This window comes from Hoplias malabaricus, chromosome 1 (genome assembly GCF_029633855.1).
Source record: "Hoplias malabaricus isolate fHopMal1 chromosome 1, fHopMal1.hap1, whole genome shotgun sequence".
NCBI classification, from domain to species: Eukaryota; Metazoa; Chordata; class Actinopteri; order Characiformes; family Erythrinidae; genus Hoplias; species Hoplias malabaricus.
The window spans coordinates 4,817,412-4,831,260 of record NC_089800.1 but is presented as its reverse complement, the minus strand read 5'-3'; the positions used below and the strand labels follow the sequence as shown (position 1 = coordinate 4,831,260).

At 43.3% G+C, this 13,849-nt stretch overlaps 1 protein-coding gene across 1 annotated transcript in view; it reads right to left on the bottom strand.

The window, feature by feature from the left end:
* The window catches only part of ext1a (exostosin glycosyltransferase 1a), a 54,736-nt gene extending 41,416 nt beyond the window's left edge, over positions 1-13,320 (bottom strand). The window contains exon 1 of the mRNA XM_066644797.1: positions 11,409-13,320. Within this exon, the coding sequence (XP_066500894.1) occupies positions 11,409-12,346 (938 nt within the window). The 5' untranslated portion in view covers positions 12,347-13,320. The remainder of the gene's footprint in view (positions 1-11,408) is intronic.
* Positions 13,321-13,849: the final 529 nt, after the last annotated feature.

Genomic DNA, 13,849 nt, shown 5'->3' with positions numbered 1-13,849 from the left:
TCTTGATCATGACACTGAATACTAATTACATACAAGCAACGGAGAGGATCCATAAAAATCAACTGAAATGTGTTTGGAGTGTTTAATCCTTAAAGGGAACGCATACTCTCAAGTCTTGATGAAATTTTGATGGCCTGCTTTGGTCAAAACACCACAGCAGTGTTCTCCCCATGTCTGAAGAGCCCTGTTCAGAACGTCCACATTCAGCGCCTGTTCCTTTAAATGGCGATGAGCCGCACTCTGTTTGCCCTGACCCTGGGCGCACAGCAGTGAGGAGAAGAAGCTCTGGTTTTCAGCCATTTTCCCTCATTTCTCTCTTTTGCTGTCTTTCCACATATTCGCACTCTGACAAACCCTCTGGTCTAGCTCTCTGATTGGAGAGATTCAGACAAAGGGGATATTGTTTTGTCCCATATTGTCTGAATCAGCCCAAAAAAAAAAGCCTGATTGGGTGATTTTGTTTTATAGTGAGAGGGTTAGTGGGCTCCAAATCCCCAACTTAATGTGCTCATGAGAACAATAAGTTCTACATAATATGATACACTGATATATCTTCCAATATTTCTGGATCAATAAATGCACAATTACACACAAAAAGATTCTATAGGGTTTTTCAGTTGGCTTCAAAGGACCCATGAGTGAGAAATACCCTATAATTACACCATGCTTTGGTCAGGGTAAGTACAGAAGGCTCCAAGCCTGTGTTTGGTGGACTCTGCTCGTTCCCACACTGGCGAATGACTTTCCCAATCGGGCTCGCAGACACACGGCTTAAAACCCTCTCAGCTATCATTACTTCCGAACTGCAACATTATCCAAATACAAGCAGAGGCCAGAGCTCGAGCTTGTGGAGTCACTGCAGCTAAAGCCAGGGTCTCTCCCTCATATGATACACATAGAAGCATGAAGAGATTAACTAAATGAGCATCAGCACTTCCGCTCGAGTTCTATCAATCATTACTAGCATAAATGTGCAGGGGAAAATCTAAACTAATACAGAGAAGAGAGATATGAGAATTGGTGTAAAGATGCCCTGCAAACAACTGGCTGTTACAATGCTGAATGTAGTTTTAATACATTCATGCATTTACTAACAAACGTGGGACACAGTGCATATTCACAGTTTCAGCATTTAGCAGACGCACTTATTCAAAGTGAATTACAAAAGCGCTTTGTTATCTGGTTCAGAGAATACATCCTCACCAGTACAGATAAGATTAGAGTCCAAATATCACTGAACTAAGACACTGACAGATACAGGAGTCAAAGCTTAACCCTGAAGGGCAACGCCATACCACATTAATCGCTGATGCCTGGGAAATAGAAACAGTTCTATACATCAAAAAATTCAATACATGTGATAAGTGCACTGTAACTTGTTATTTAAACCCTGCACAAAGAGATGAGTCTTCAGTCTGTGTTTAAGCACAGTGAGGAACTCTGCTATTCAAACGTTAAAGGGCGGTGGTGTTCGTACTAATAGCGGAGAGCCAGGACAGTGGAGAGCCTTGATGCTCATGATCTAAAGCAGGGATAAACCAATCGTATCCACAAAGGGACGGTGTGGTTGGGGTTTTTCGTTCCAACCAAACAGAAGCACACACTACTTAGCTGTTTAGAGAAGAGACTAGTTGATTAAACAAGTAGAATCAGGTGTGTTGCTTAACTGGAATAAAAACCTACAGCCACACCAGCCGGTGGATATGACTGGTGACCCAGGATGTAAAGCTTCCACCTCGAGGTCGCAGTGGGTCGGGAGCCTACACAGAACCGCTGGGCACAAGGCAGGAATACACCATGGACAGGGTGCCAGTCCATCACAGGGCATCACACATTCACTCTACCTAGCACTGAAGAGTCAATCTACCTACCAACGTATGTTTTTGGACTGCAGGAGAAAACCCACATTGACACAGGAAGCCCTTTACCACCAAAAAAAACTTTAGTTCTGGACCCGGTTCTTTTGGAACTTGGGTGCTATCCCGGGAACTGGCCCATGTTTCCACAAGATTTAGTCGGAACCAAAGATCTCATCAGCCGGGGCTGTTACAAGAGTCTGTGCCTGAATTCAGCACCAGAGATACACGGTTAGAGTCAGGGGAGAGTCATTGTCTATCCACTGTTTACAGGGAGTTTAGATCAGAGTGAGGTATGGTAAACGATGCAGAGTCATGAGCTGTCCTTCTGAGCTTGTAAACAGCAGAGATACATCCTGAACACCGCCCCAGAACACACACAAATGGAGTGAAATACATTCTGCACCAGTGTGCCATCACATTTTTAAATCCTTCCTACACGTTATTGGAAAACCCTTCCCACATGTTATTGAACATCTACACAAAAGTGATTCCAAACATTTGAACGACAATGTAACTGAAGCCATGGTGCCTCTCATTGTATATGAAGAGAACTGTCCTACAACTTGTTTTCATAAATTAGCCTGATCGTTGACTTCATGGCAAATCTGCTCATGTGTAACCCAGTCTGAAAAACGACTTGGTGGCAAAACCCTTGCATTCCCAACTGTACAGCATCTCTCCAAACAACAGGAGCCAGGTATGAAGCCGCCAAGCGCTAAATAAATCAAACACTATGATTCATTCCTATATGGGCGGATGCCATTTGGGAATTTCCAAACACTACAGCTCTAGCATCTGCTTGAGCTTCAAACAGAATCAAAATCATCTGCGACTGTGATTGACAGCACGAGACGAAAGGAGGGTGGGGAAGAGCTCTAATAGGCCTTAACACCCCCCAGTTAAACACTTCGTATCTGGGCTAATTTAAGCAATTTGCATTCAGGCGCTGTTACAGAATGTGTCGTACTATCAGATTGCAAAACAGGTTGTTGCTATTTCCATCATTATTTTCTCCGTTCGAACACTATCATCAAAAGGTACTCCACTTGCAGGGGGGCTAGAACATGGCAAAGCGCCTTATGCTTTCTACCCATAATCAACCACTAAGGCAGGGGTGGAGAGCCCATTGATCTGTGAATAGGCTGTTATCTTTTGAGCCCCGCTATCTCATTAAATCCACGGCAGTGTCTGAATGCATGATTACAGCGGGGCGAAAGTAACCAAATCTGCCATTAAGGGAGTGAAACAGCTGCCTGCAAAAATCACGGCTTACTTTACAACCCCGAAGAGCTGGAGGTGACTGTCAGCATAATTACACATCCTGCAGGTAAACATGCAGTCCTACTGCTTCAAGGGAGCTGCATGAAGGTTGCAAAAATGTATTTAGTGCTGGGCAATCATTCATTTTAGTTTGTGTGTGTGGGGTGAGGGGGGGGGGGGGGGGGGCGGTTGTTGGTGCCACTAAAGCTTCCCAAAACTATAATACAGCGTCAGATAAATATAATTTCCCTCCTAATACTTTAAGTCATAAGTTGTGTTAGGTTAATGACTGACTGGGCTCTTCTGCTATCTCTGTTATTAAAATTACTCCAGGGGAACTTCAAAAAACACAGTATCATAATGTTTACCAGACAAACATTAAATGGTAGAGGGTATGAGACGGACTACATTACTGACTAGTTATTTGCTGGAAGCAGGTCTGTGCTGGTAACAGAAAGCTCTTACTTAGATTCCAGCATGGAAAGTAACAATGAGCAAACAAAACAGCATTGGTGCCTGCTTTCATTGGTGAAAGTTCTTTAAAAAGTATCCAAACAAAAGACGTCATGTTAGGTGTGGCAAAAGTCGATAGCCCATGTTTTTAGCGCAGGGTAGCAGCACTCTACAAGCAATATTTTACTATAGGGGACACACTCTACCCATTTTCCCAGAGTAAACAGAGTTCTTCCTGTGTAAACAGCACCTGTCCCAGTAAACATTTAGCCGTTGATTCAGCGTTGAAATAACGTAATGACTGCCATCTAATCAACGTTCTCTTAAGGTTGATAATAAAAGTTGAAAAGACGTCCAAACACAGACATAGAAAAGACGACTATTAGACGTATTTTGGACGTCCATTGACGTTATTAATTGGTCCCGAAATAAATTACTTGTATAAAACGCGTTTTGGACGTCCACTGACGTTAACGATTGGTCACCACTTAACTATCTTATTAAGATGGATTTTGGACGTCCATTGACGTTTAAATGTCCTTGACGGACAGACTACTTTAAGACCTATTTTGAACGTCCAGGGACGTTCCTTGTTTACTGGGGTTTCTTTAAATGATTATGAGCTGCTCACTGTTCACCACCACCCAAGTGCACAGCAGTTTGGATTTTAGACATTTTCGCTTGGTTCTCTTCTCTGTTTTTACTTGGTGCTCTTATTTCGCCACATGTTTTGTGTCTGTTTTTGCTCGGGTCCAGCGCTGTGATTGGAGAGACTCGGATGAGGAGGCGTGACAACACTCGAGGGTTTGAACTTGTTTTAGCTCATGCTTTCTGACTTGGAGGCAAATGACTGGGTGGTCTTATTTCACAGTTGGCGGATTCCGGATCCCCAAATGTATGCACTGAGTGATTAATTTTTTTCATAACATGCCCTGTTTAACATTATAAATGTTAATTTTATATGATATTTATATAATATTAATATTATATATGCTTTAATTACGAATTAAATACAATATATCAATATCACACAGGACTAGAAGGGAAATAACTAAACAAGATTGCTTGATGCTTAAATAAAATAGTACAAATCCATAGTAAAACAACGTGCAGAATGTCTTTCACTACCAAGGTATTGTACACAGGATATTTTCTCTCCGTTTGTTCCTCAAGCGCCATCTATCATAAAGAGTAACAGATGGAACATTATGTAGGAGAACACACAGCCTACTCAAAACCATATCCCACCAACTCTCTTCCACAGACCTTTGAAAGTCTTGGAACACAAGCGAACTTAAATTTTACATTAGAAACAAGGGGGTTCTGCGAAGATGTCACCTAAAATATGAACCAAAACCACACAGCCCACACAAAACCAAAACACCGACACGTTCTTCCACAGGTTTTCAGAGAGTCTACAAAGCTAAGTGACCTGAGAAGTGTTTCCATCCCCAGAGCTTCTGCTCACTAATTCATACCCAGCCTGTATGGATTTAGACAATCACAACTTCCTTGTTATTAGTGACAGAGAAAGATGGATTTGCTCCACAATGGGCAACGGAGAGGTTGTAAAAAACAATTACTTCCACCTTGTTTAACCACAGACTGCACTGTCTTGTGCAGGCCTATGCACACTGCGCTCTGGCCAACAAACAGATGGAGGGAACGGGAACAACAGTTGGCAAATAAAAGTAGTTTAATGGTCAGGACGAGCAATTCCAAACTGCTGCCCAGATGTACCGAGTTATGATAAGCTTTTCTGAGCATATTGTGGGCGTCATCAGTATTCACAGAACATTAAAACAACAGCATGCCGCATAACGAAGAGCCAGTGAGGCACCGATTTTTCATGTATTTCGAATGATCGCTAACATTTCTAAAAATGAGAACAGGGACTAGATTCCACTAGATGAGCACTGCAAGATAATACTTATTTCAATAGGAATTAAATTAATATACTTCTGCCTTTTAGCCAAACATCTGTTTGAAAGAAGTGAAATTCAAACATCTGTCCAACAATTATTATTTTATTCCGTTAACTGCTGATGCCGATTTAATTCTGGAATCATTTCAAAATCCCAATAAAACGATATGAGGCTCACAAATGGTGCAGCTTTCTAAAGTTTCGCCCAAATGTGAACCTCAGTCCAAACTTGGACCAAGTGACAACAGTTCTATTCTAATTTGTAATAAATGAATAAGAATAAATAACACTGTTTGCTGAGTGTCATTTTATTTTGTTTTGTTATTTTTTGTAAAGTCATGGTAATAGACGACGTGCCCAGCTAATCCTGTTAATAAGGCAATAGCTTCTCGCATTTAAGACTGATTGTTTACCCATTGTGGCCAGTTCACTAGAGACAGCATGAGTTACGCGAGAGTGAGGACTGCGTGGCTTGCTACAAAATAAGAAAAGCTGATGCAGAAAAGTTACAACCTGTGAGAACATTTTAAGGTTATTCTTCAACAAGACCAAGCATAAACCCTGAGGTCTAGACCTCTGCTGGAAGGACACGTTAATCACTGGACCTCACTGAATTCTAAATGAATACGGCTGCTGTATTGTAAATCTGACTCTTGATAATGCCATGAACAGAAGAACAGTGTGTAATTAGCCCTGAGTAATTTAGATGCAGTTCAGAACATCACTGAATTATTAAGAAACACTGTTTTCAAACATCTTAAAGTGGCAATGCAAATGTTGTGTAGTAATGAAAATGCCTCCAAGTGGTGCCATATTATATTGCTACCGTATGGGCCATTACTCAGTGTTAAACTCATTTAACTATCGAGCAATCAGCAGCTCAAAAGACAAATTAGGAAAAGGCAAACTAGCGGGAAAGTAGCAGCTAACTCTCTTCCCTGCTGCAAGTTCCTCCGGTCTGTTAGAACATGTAAGCCACGTCCTCTGGGTCCTAATTAAGAAACAGCTTCACAAAGGATTGGGAGTCATTTAAGGTGATTAGGCACGTTAATAGGGCAGCGCGAGCACAAATCCAGCATTACATAACGCAACAGCCATCATCTGGTACCATGCATGCCTCTGAAATGTAGGCCCAGTCCTCGCTCTGCCTTTACATTATAGATGGTTGCTTTAAGAAGTGACTGAACTCAGTGGGAGACTGGAACTGCTGGCGTGAGGTTTAGAGGACTTCAAACGAGTGAATACTTGAAAAAGTGTTATTTATACATGTCTGAATGAGATTAGCTGAATTTTAAGAAATTAGATATGAAATGTAATCAACCAGGGGGTGGTATGGTGGCGCTGCGGATCAGGCAATGCATCACAGTTCGTGTCAATGTCTGTGGGGAGTGTGGTGTGTTTTCCCTGTGTTTGTGTGGGTTTCCTCTGGGTGCTCTGGTTTCCCACCCACAGATGCGAGTGTGTGATATCCGTGACGTACAAGGACATTGTCCAGGGTGTGTTCCTGCCTTGCGCCCAATGATTCCAGGTAGGCTTCAGCCCCGACGATACACTGAACTGGATGAAGCAGTTACAAAAAATGAATGAATGAATACAATTAATCCCAGAAGTCACTGTTACAGCTGGTGGAACAAACAGCCAATTTAACAGCAAGAATAAGAGTAGGGATCCAATCCAATCTGAAGTCAACCTACATGTGACGTGCAAAAAAAATACTATTAAGCCACCCCTATGTTTTATTTAATACATTTCTGCATTGTGGGTCATTAAAAAAGAACAAAGAAACACTGTTCCATTTCTGATTCTTACCACAATGTAAGATGAGAAAGATGAACTCAATGCCTCATTCTCCGCAACTAGGCCTGAATGTGTCTTTGTGCAGGAATGTGGGTAAATGAGCCTCACAGAAGATCCAAATTTAAATTTAATGCTCTACAAATCTGTCAGTCTTGCATCATTTAGAAGCATTTCCTAAGCAGAGCAACCAGAATTAGGCAGTCAAAGTCAGGGAAAGTCATAAAATCACTGGCACCACTTGCCTGAGGGGAACCTTCTCTGTAATTGTCATCATCCAAGGGCTCAACCTTTCACCATAATCACTTGCTCTTCAGTTTCCCAAATCCTCAGAGTCCAAGACAACCTTGGAAATGGACATTGCTAATGCTTATTTAAACCGGCAGGATACACACTGCTAATCCTCCAACCACTGTTCACCAATTACAAACCACATCCATCAGTCCAAGGCATCTGGATCCAAACCAGTGCAGCACCTTCACTCTTACTTAATCATTTTGAAGGTAAACTCTCTCGGACGTCTCGGGGAGTGAATCTGGCTTGAGCAGTAGTATAAATTCTCTCAGGACCATTACTTAATTTTCCAAACCAGCATTGCCAATAGCAGAGTGCTGGGAAGAAATGATGGACATGATTCGGCGCATCAATGAATAAAACATTGGTGGCTCGAAATTTTCAAGAGAAGGAAGGAGGGACAAAAAAAAAAAACATGAATAAAATACAGGCGATCAATTATTCATCACCACTGCCATCAGCATCGCACATTCACATGAACGGTCATGTACGACGACTTCAGCATCCGTCCTTGTAGAGGGAGTCGGGGGAAAAAAATGGCCTATGGCTAGAGAGGAAATGAGAACAGAATGAGCTGCCTCCTCCACTGAAAATGTGCCATACATTTTTTATTGTCATGGAGCACTATGTGCAAAAACCCTGTCAGGGCAAAAAACTATTGACTCAGTGCAGGCACGCTAACACTAAGACACACACTGTCGATATTTCGGAATGGGCGTGCAAAGAGAGTGTGGTTCCACCACCCAATCTGAAGACAAGTACCTGTACACAAACCTGCTCTGCAACAAGAGGTAGTTAGTCATCACACACTACTAATCACAGGAAAGTACAGTTAGTCTTGTCCCAATTCCTCATCACAACGTTGGGGTTACTCTCAATGACGATGCGTGCAGCTACGTGGAATGACGTACTGCTGAACGACTTCTGAGTAATTAAAATATCTACATTATGGGCGCACATTGCTGCAGAACTGTAGGAGGAAATAATCTAAAATCCTTTCGAGAATAGCATGAGTGCATGGAAAGCTTAAGGTCATGCAGTGCACGCTGAAAGCCTGGTCACACTTTTGTGACCATTTCAAAAGGCCTAAAGTCACTGGGGGCACTGTTAATCCTTAGACAGAGAGCTGACTTGAGCACAAGAATACCCAACTATAATAAACGCTGGAAGAATTATCACAAGGACATTTTATCAGGGCTGTAATAATGCACAGAATTCAGTTAGTTATGACCCATTATTTTCTTAGGTTTCAACTGTAGAAGCATATAAATCTATTATAGTGTTTAATATAGTTGCTATCATAATTGAACATATATTTAAAGGTGAAGAACGTGCGCTGTGTTGTACAATGTAATAAGTTAACTCCATATCATTTGGAATAAATTCTTCTCACAATTTTTAAACTACTTAATTTGTAGGTTATATTTTGTCACTGACCAATTAAAAACCTGTATCTCTCAAAATAGTAGATTTACAGGCGAGGGGAAAAACCTTAACTTACAATGGAAGTCAATGTAACAAGTCTATTCTCAGTCATTTTTGGAGCATTTCTATTGGTCCATTCACCAGTTTTCACATAATGTGAAGGACAGCTGCTGTGTCCAAATGGAAATGTAGTAAACAAAGAGTCCATGAATATGGAGATACGTGTTTGTAATCGGACAGCAATTTTATTTTATTTTTTTGAGGCTATATCTACAACTTCTGGTGCATCACCAAGAAGTTTTCACTCACTGAGAACTGAATTCTATTGTTCTAATATGACACTGACAAGAACTTGTATATACACACCTAAGTTGTCAAAATTATTGACGTGCCTTTCTGGGAACAGCTGCGACGCGTTCGCCGACGCACAGCTGTGCTCCGTGCCGTTATATTGTGTGATTACACTGAGTGGCATGTGAACATCTCTGTAAGTCAGAGCTGACAGCCCATCAGCCGGAGAGTTGAGGCTGAGGTCACGGCACCAAGGGGCGAGGGTCATGCAGTGCGCAGTCTCTCCACAGTGATGGAGAGGAGTTTGGGAAATGCCTGTGCAAACAGCAGGAAGGCCCACTGTCCCCCTACTGGCACCAAGGGTATTGTTTGCACTAATCCATCGGAGCCCCCCGGGGCCGCGGCCTCCAGAGAAAACACAGCAGGGAAGCGGCCCCGCGGCGCTCCTGAGACTGAGCCAGACGGCTGTTTGTTCGCCAGCTTTAGCAAAGGTTAAAAACAGAGGAGCTGGCCTGATTGACCACGGTCAAGAGGCTCACTGCTGCGTCTGCTTCTCAGCTTTCTGAGCAAGAGTTCGCCAACCGCTAAGGACGGTTTTCTTTTTGTGACTGGCAAACAAGTTAGAACAAACAATGCCACACATTTAAAAACATTGGTATTTAATTTTAGATGTTTAGAAAAGTAAAAAAAAACTGTTTATTCAGGAAATGGAAGGAATAAACAATGTCAAATGACAGGAAAAATAAATCAACTTAATAAATTATGCTTTGTGTATTTGCGGTACGTTTTATGACACGCACTGTGGTTTAGAGGCCTAAAAATGCTTTTAAAAAACCACTCAAAGTGTGGTGGAATTTATCACAATAACCTCGCACAGCCCACTTTTACCACCATGCTAACAACCACACTAGCGTGGCTAGTAAACAGAACCTGGTAATAAATCACTTGTAATGCTAATCACTATTTTCATTCCTAGCCTGTCCAAACACCCTGACATCATACCGTTATATACCTTCGTTAATTTCGGTGCACGCCCTGGTTCCTGGATCTGCTCAGTGACAGACAGTGCTCTTTCAGGCTTGTGACTAAATGACTTCAGGATCTGTAGGTCATATGAAGCTCAGCTTAAACAGGAACGCTGGATATATTGGGAATGAAGCCAGTCACACACAAGCTAAAGTTGCAGATCTTGTGTCCAAAATACAGTAGACACTTCATACTTCAGCCCAGATTTAGGCAGGAGAAAAAATGACCAGACTATATCCATCGTTTATTCTCATCAAACCCAAGGCAGAAGTGACTTCTTAAGTCTTATTGATCTGTATTAAAGCTCTTTATTGGTAAGGAAAGGCATCTTCTAAAACCTAAGGTTACAGGCAGCAAGCTCATACTGCTTTAGGGACGCACAAACATGGGAAGTGTGTGTTGTAAACTAGACTGCTCTTCGTTCATTCATTCATTCTCTATAACCACTTCGTGCAAATCTGAGTGGCGGTGGGTCGAGAGCCTAGACATTTGACATAATGAAGGAATACGCCCTGGACTCATTACCCAGCCACTCATACAAACACCTGTGGACAATTTAACACACTCGCATGTGGTCAATTTACATATTCACCCAGTCAATTAAACCTGTGCACAATTTCAGACACACAACCCCCTTCAGTCACGCTCACCTGTGAACATTTTTAGCACAGTCACCCAGTCAGTCAATCACAACCTCAATCACCCAGTCAATCACACAGCCAATCCACATGTTTTTGGACAGTGGGAGAAAATTAACAAACCAAACTCCTCACAGACAGTGAACCCCAGGCGGGAATTGAACCCAAACCCCAGGATCCTGGAGGGCAGTTCCGAAGAGTGTGTTGCTGCTTAATGTTTCACCAGATTAACTTTCTGTTTCAAAGACTTCCTTGCTTACTGTCGGCCTATGAGTGAATGAGAAAGCACACTGACCCATATTTACTGCACATCCCAGAGTAAAAGCTGCTCCTGAGGCGCCTTGCGCATGCTAATGTATGTCAGCATTCTGGCACTAAATCCTTCAAAGACTCTTCATGGACAATTTGGAACGCCATAGGCCACATCACGTGAACGTAACTTACTTGTCATATTCAGCGTTGTCCTTGTCGCAGCGTGCATCCTTATGTTTCTGCCAGTCTTTGCCATGTTTGCAGGTTGTGAGCAGAACCACATCCTCAGAGTTGTGGACATGGTACAGAGCGTTCCTCGTGTCCGACCCAATGCCGGTCAAATATCTTTTGCCCTTAAACACCAGCATGTATTTCCTAAATGGGGGAATGGAGTTGTACTTTAAAAATCCCCTGTCCCCTCCTGTCCTTGGGTGGTCTTTAGAAAACAGAGGAATGGACACGTCAAAGTTAGGCCTAAAGTTCTCCGTGCTGATGCTCGCTTTGGCCAGCATGGCCTGGCCGATATCAAAACCTAAATCTTCAGTGTAGTCCGGCCAAGTCCCCGAGTACAGGTTAAAGATGAGGTGATTCCGACCCCCGTTCCAAAGACTCAAACTCTGGACCTTCGCCTTCAAGTTGTGCACGTACTGCGGCGACAGCTGGTCCCGGTCCAGTGTGTCCAGGCTCAGCACAAACAAACATGCCTGACCCGGGTCTGACGTGTAGAACCTGGAGCTCTCTATGGAAGCCAAGATGCTCTGGTAACTCTCTGAGATTTTTTCCCCCTTCTGCTGAGGGTACATGTAAACTTTGAAACCGTTCTTTTTACACAAGGAAAAGTCAAAGCAAGAGTCCATCCGGCATCTCCGGCCCTTGTAGATGCCCGAGTTGGTATCCCTCTTCTGCCTCGGTGACATGTGGGCACTGTAACCTTCGCTTTCCATCTGATCCCATGGAACGAAGGGCCGCAGGCGCTCAGAGAAGTGAGGCCAGTGTGGGCCGGGTCGGTGCCCATCTCGCCGGAACTGGCTCCTCCTGGAAGCCGGCAGCGGAAGCCCACCGAAACAGAGCAGCAGGACGAGGCAGGCGCCGGCGGAGACCAGAATCAGGTATCGCTTTTTGGCCTGCATGTGTCCTTCGGTCCGGCTCCGTAAGCTTGGCCAAGAAAAGTGACTGGCCACCAGGTCTGGGGCTCAGGGACAAGAGCCGGGCAGCACAGCCATCTTCCTCCAGCCGGCAAAGGGTTTCTAACTTCGTCGTCGTCGTCCTCCTTCTTCTTCTTCCAGGTCCAGAGCATGTGGGCGACTTTTATGGACCATTTAACTTTCCTCTCTCCACCTGGACGTGCAGCATCAGGCTTTAAACGAAAGGAGGGACAGCAGGAGGTGCTCAAGTGGACTTTGACCTCAATATCTCAGTCGGTCCACTTTGAACATCGTCTCTGTGTATGTGTGTGAGTCCTAGCCTTGCTAGTGTCTCTCAGAAAAACCAGATGTTCATTTGCCACAAAAAACCGTCGTGGTGGTAGTAACGTTTCTCATAAACGTCTCACGAACTCATTTCTCATTCTTCTCTTCCCCCTAGACTTATTCCTTGTGTCCAAGTCTTCCTAGGGGTCCTTCAGAAAACAGTTCAAGACGTTCAGTTACCTCAGTAAAGCAAGTAACGTTTCTCAAAAGCGGCTCACAGACTCATTCCTTCATCTCACGGGCCAGACGTTGGAAACTAACACCGTCGAAAAATTGAGGCAATCTTTAAGTCTACCCGACTCACCTCAGACCTAAGACACCGCGTTTATTTCGTCGCCGTGCGATGAAAGCCGAACAAATCCCTGCATTTCCACACAGCTCTGAAAACAACAGAGTCCGGGCTTAGTTACTGAAGCACAAGCGGCTAACGTTTACTCCTCTCGCATTTTTGACACCACCACAGCGGCTCAAAGTAACCTTACAGCCCTTAAGTTGTCCGCACACCTTAGTACACGTTCCAGAGGCGGATAGAGCCGGGAAACTCCTCAGAAAAGCCGGTTTCTGAACTCTCAACCGCGGGGAAATTCTGACTGTGGCACGGTCAGCGTCTCCGTTTCTCTCAGCGTTGCATTCCAATCCCCACACAACGGCCGCTGACGTCACGGCCTTCCACAACGACCACGGCATCTGATTGGTCAGCGTCACGTTCACGGAGAAAATGGGTGGGACCTTCACCCCACCAATCAGAGTGGGCGGGAATAGTTAACTCTTTCATTCCATGGTCCTCGTTTACTTATTAAATAATTAAATTACCTTAATTAAAAAAAAAAACGTTGACTAATTTTTTTCACCACAGTTTTTTGTATCGTTTTAAAGCATAAACTCGCAGTGAAGAGAAATCAAAAAGAGAAATCGCTGTGGATATTAATAGCGGAAAGGAATGTTCTAGAATTATCTTTTGTTGATTTTTTTGTTTTGTTGGTTTCCCAAAGATTTAGCTTAACTACTACTACATTAACCATAAACATAGTTGTAACCTGACTCTAACCTAATCCTAATCCAACCCTAACCCAGAACTTGCTCTTATTCTAACTCTAACTTTAACCTTTCGCTGTGAAATTGAATAATTTTCATTGTGGGACTTGCTTTTGGTCGTCACAAAAT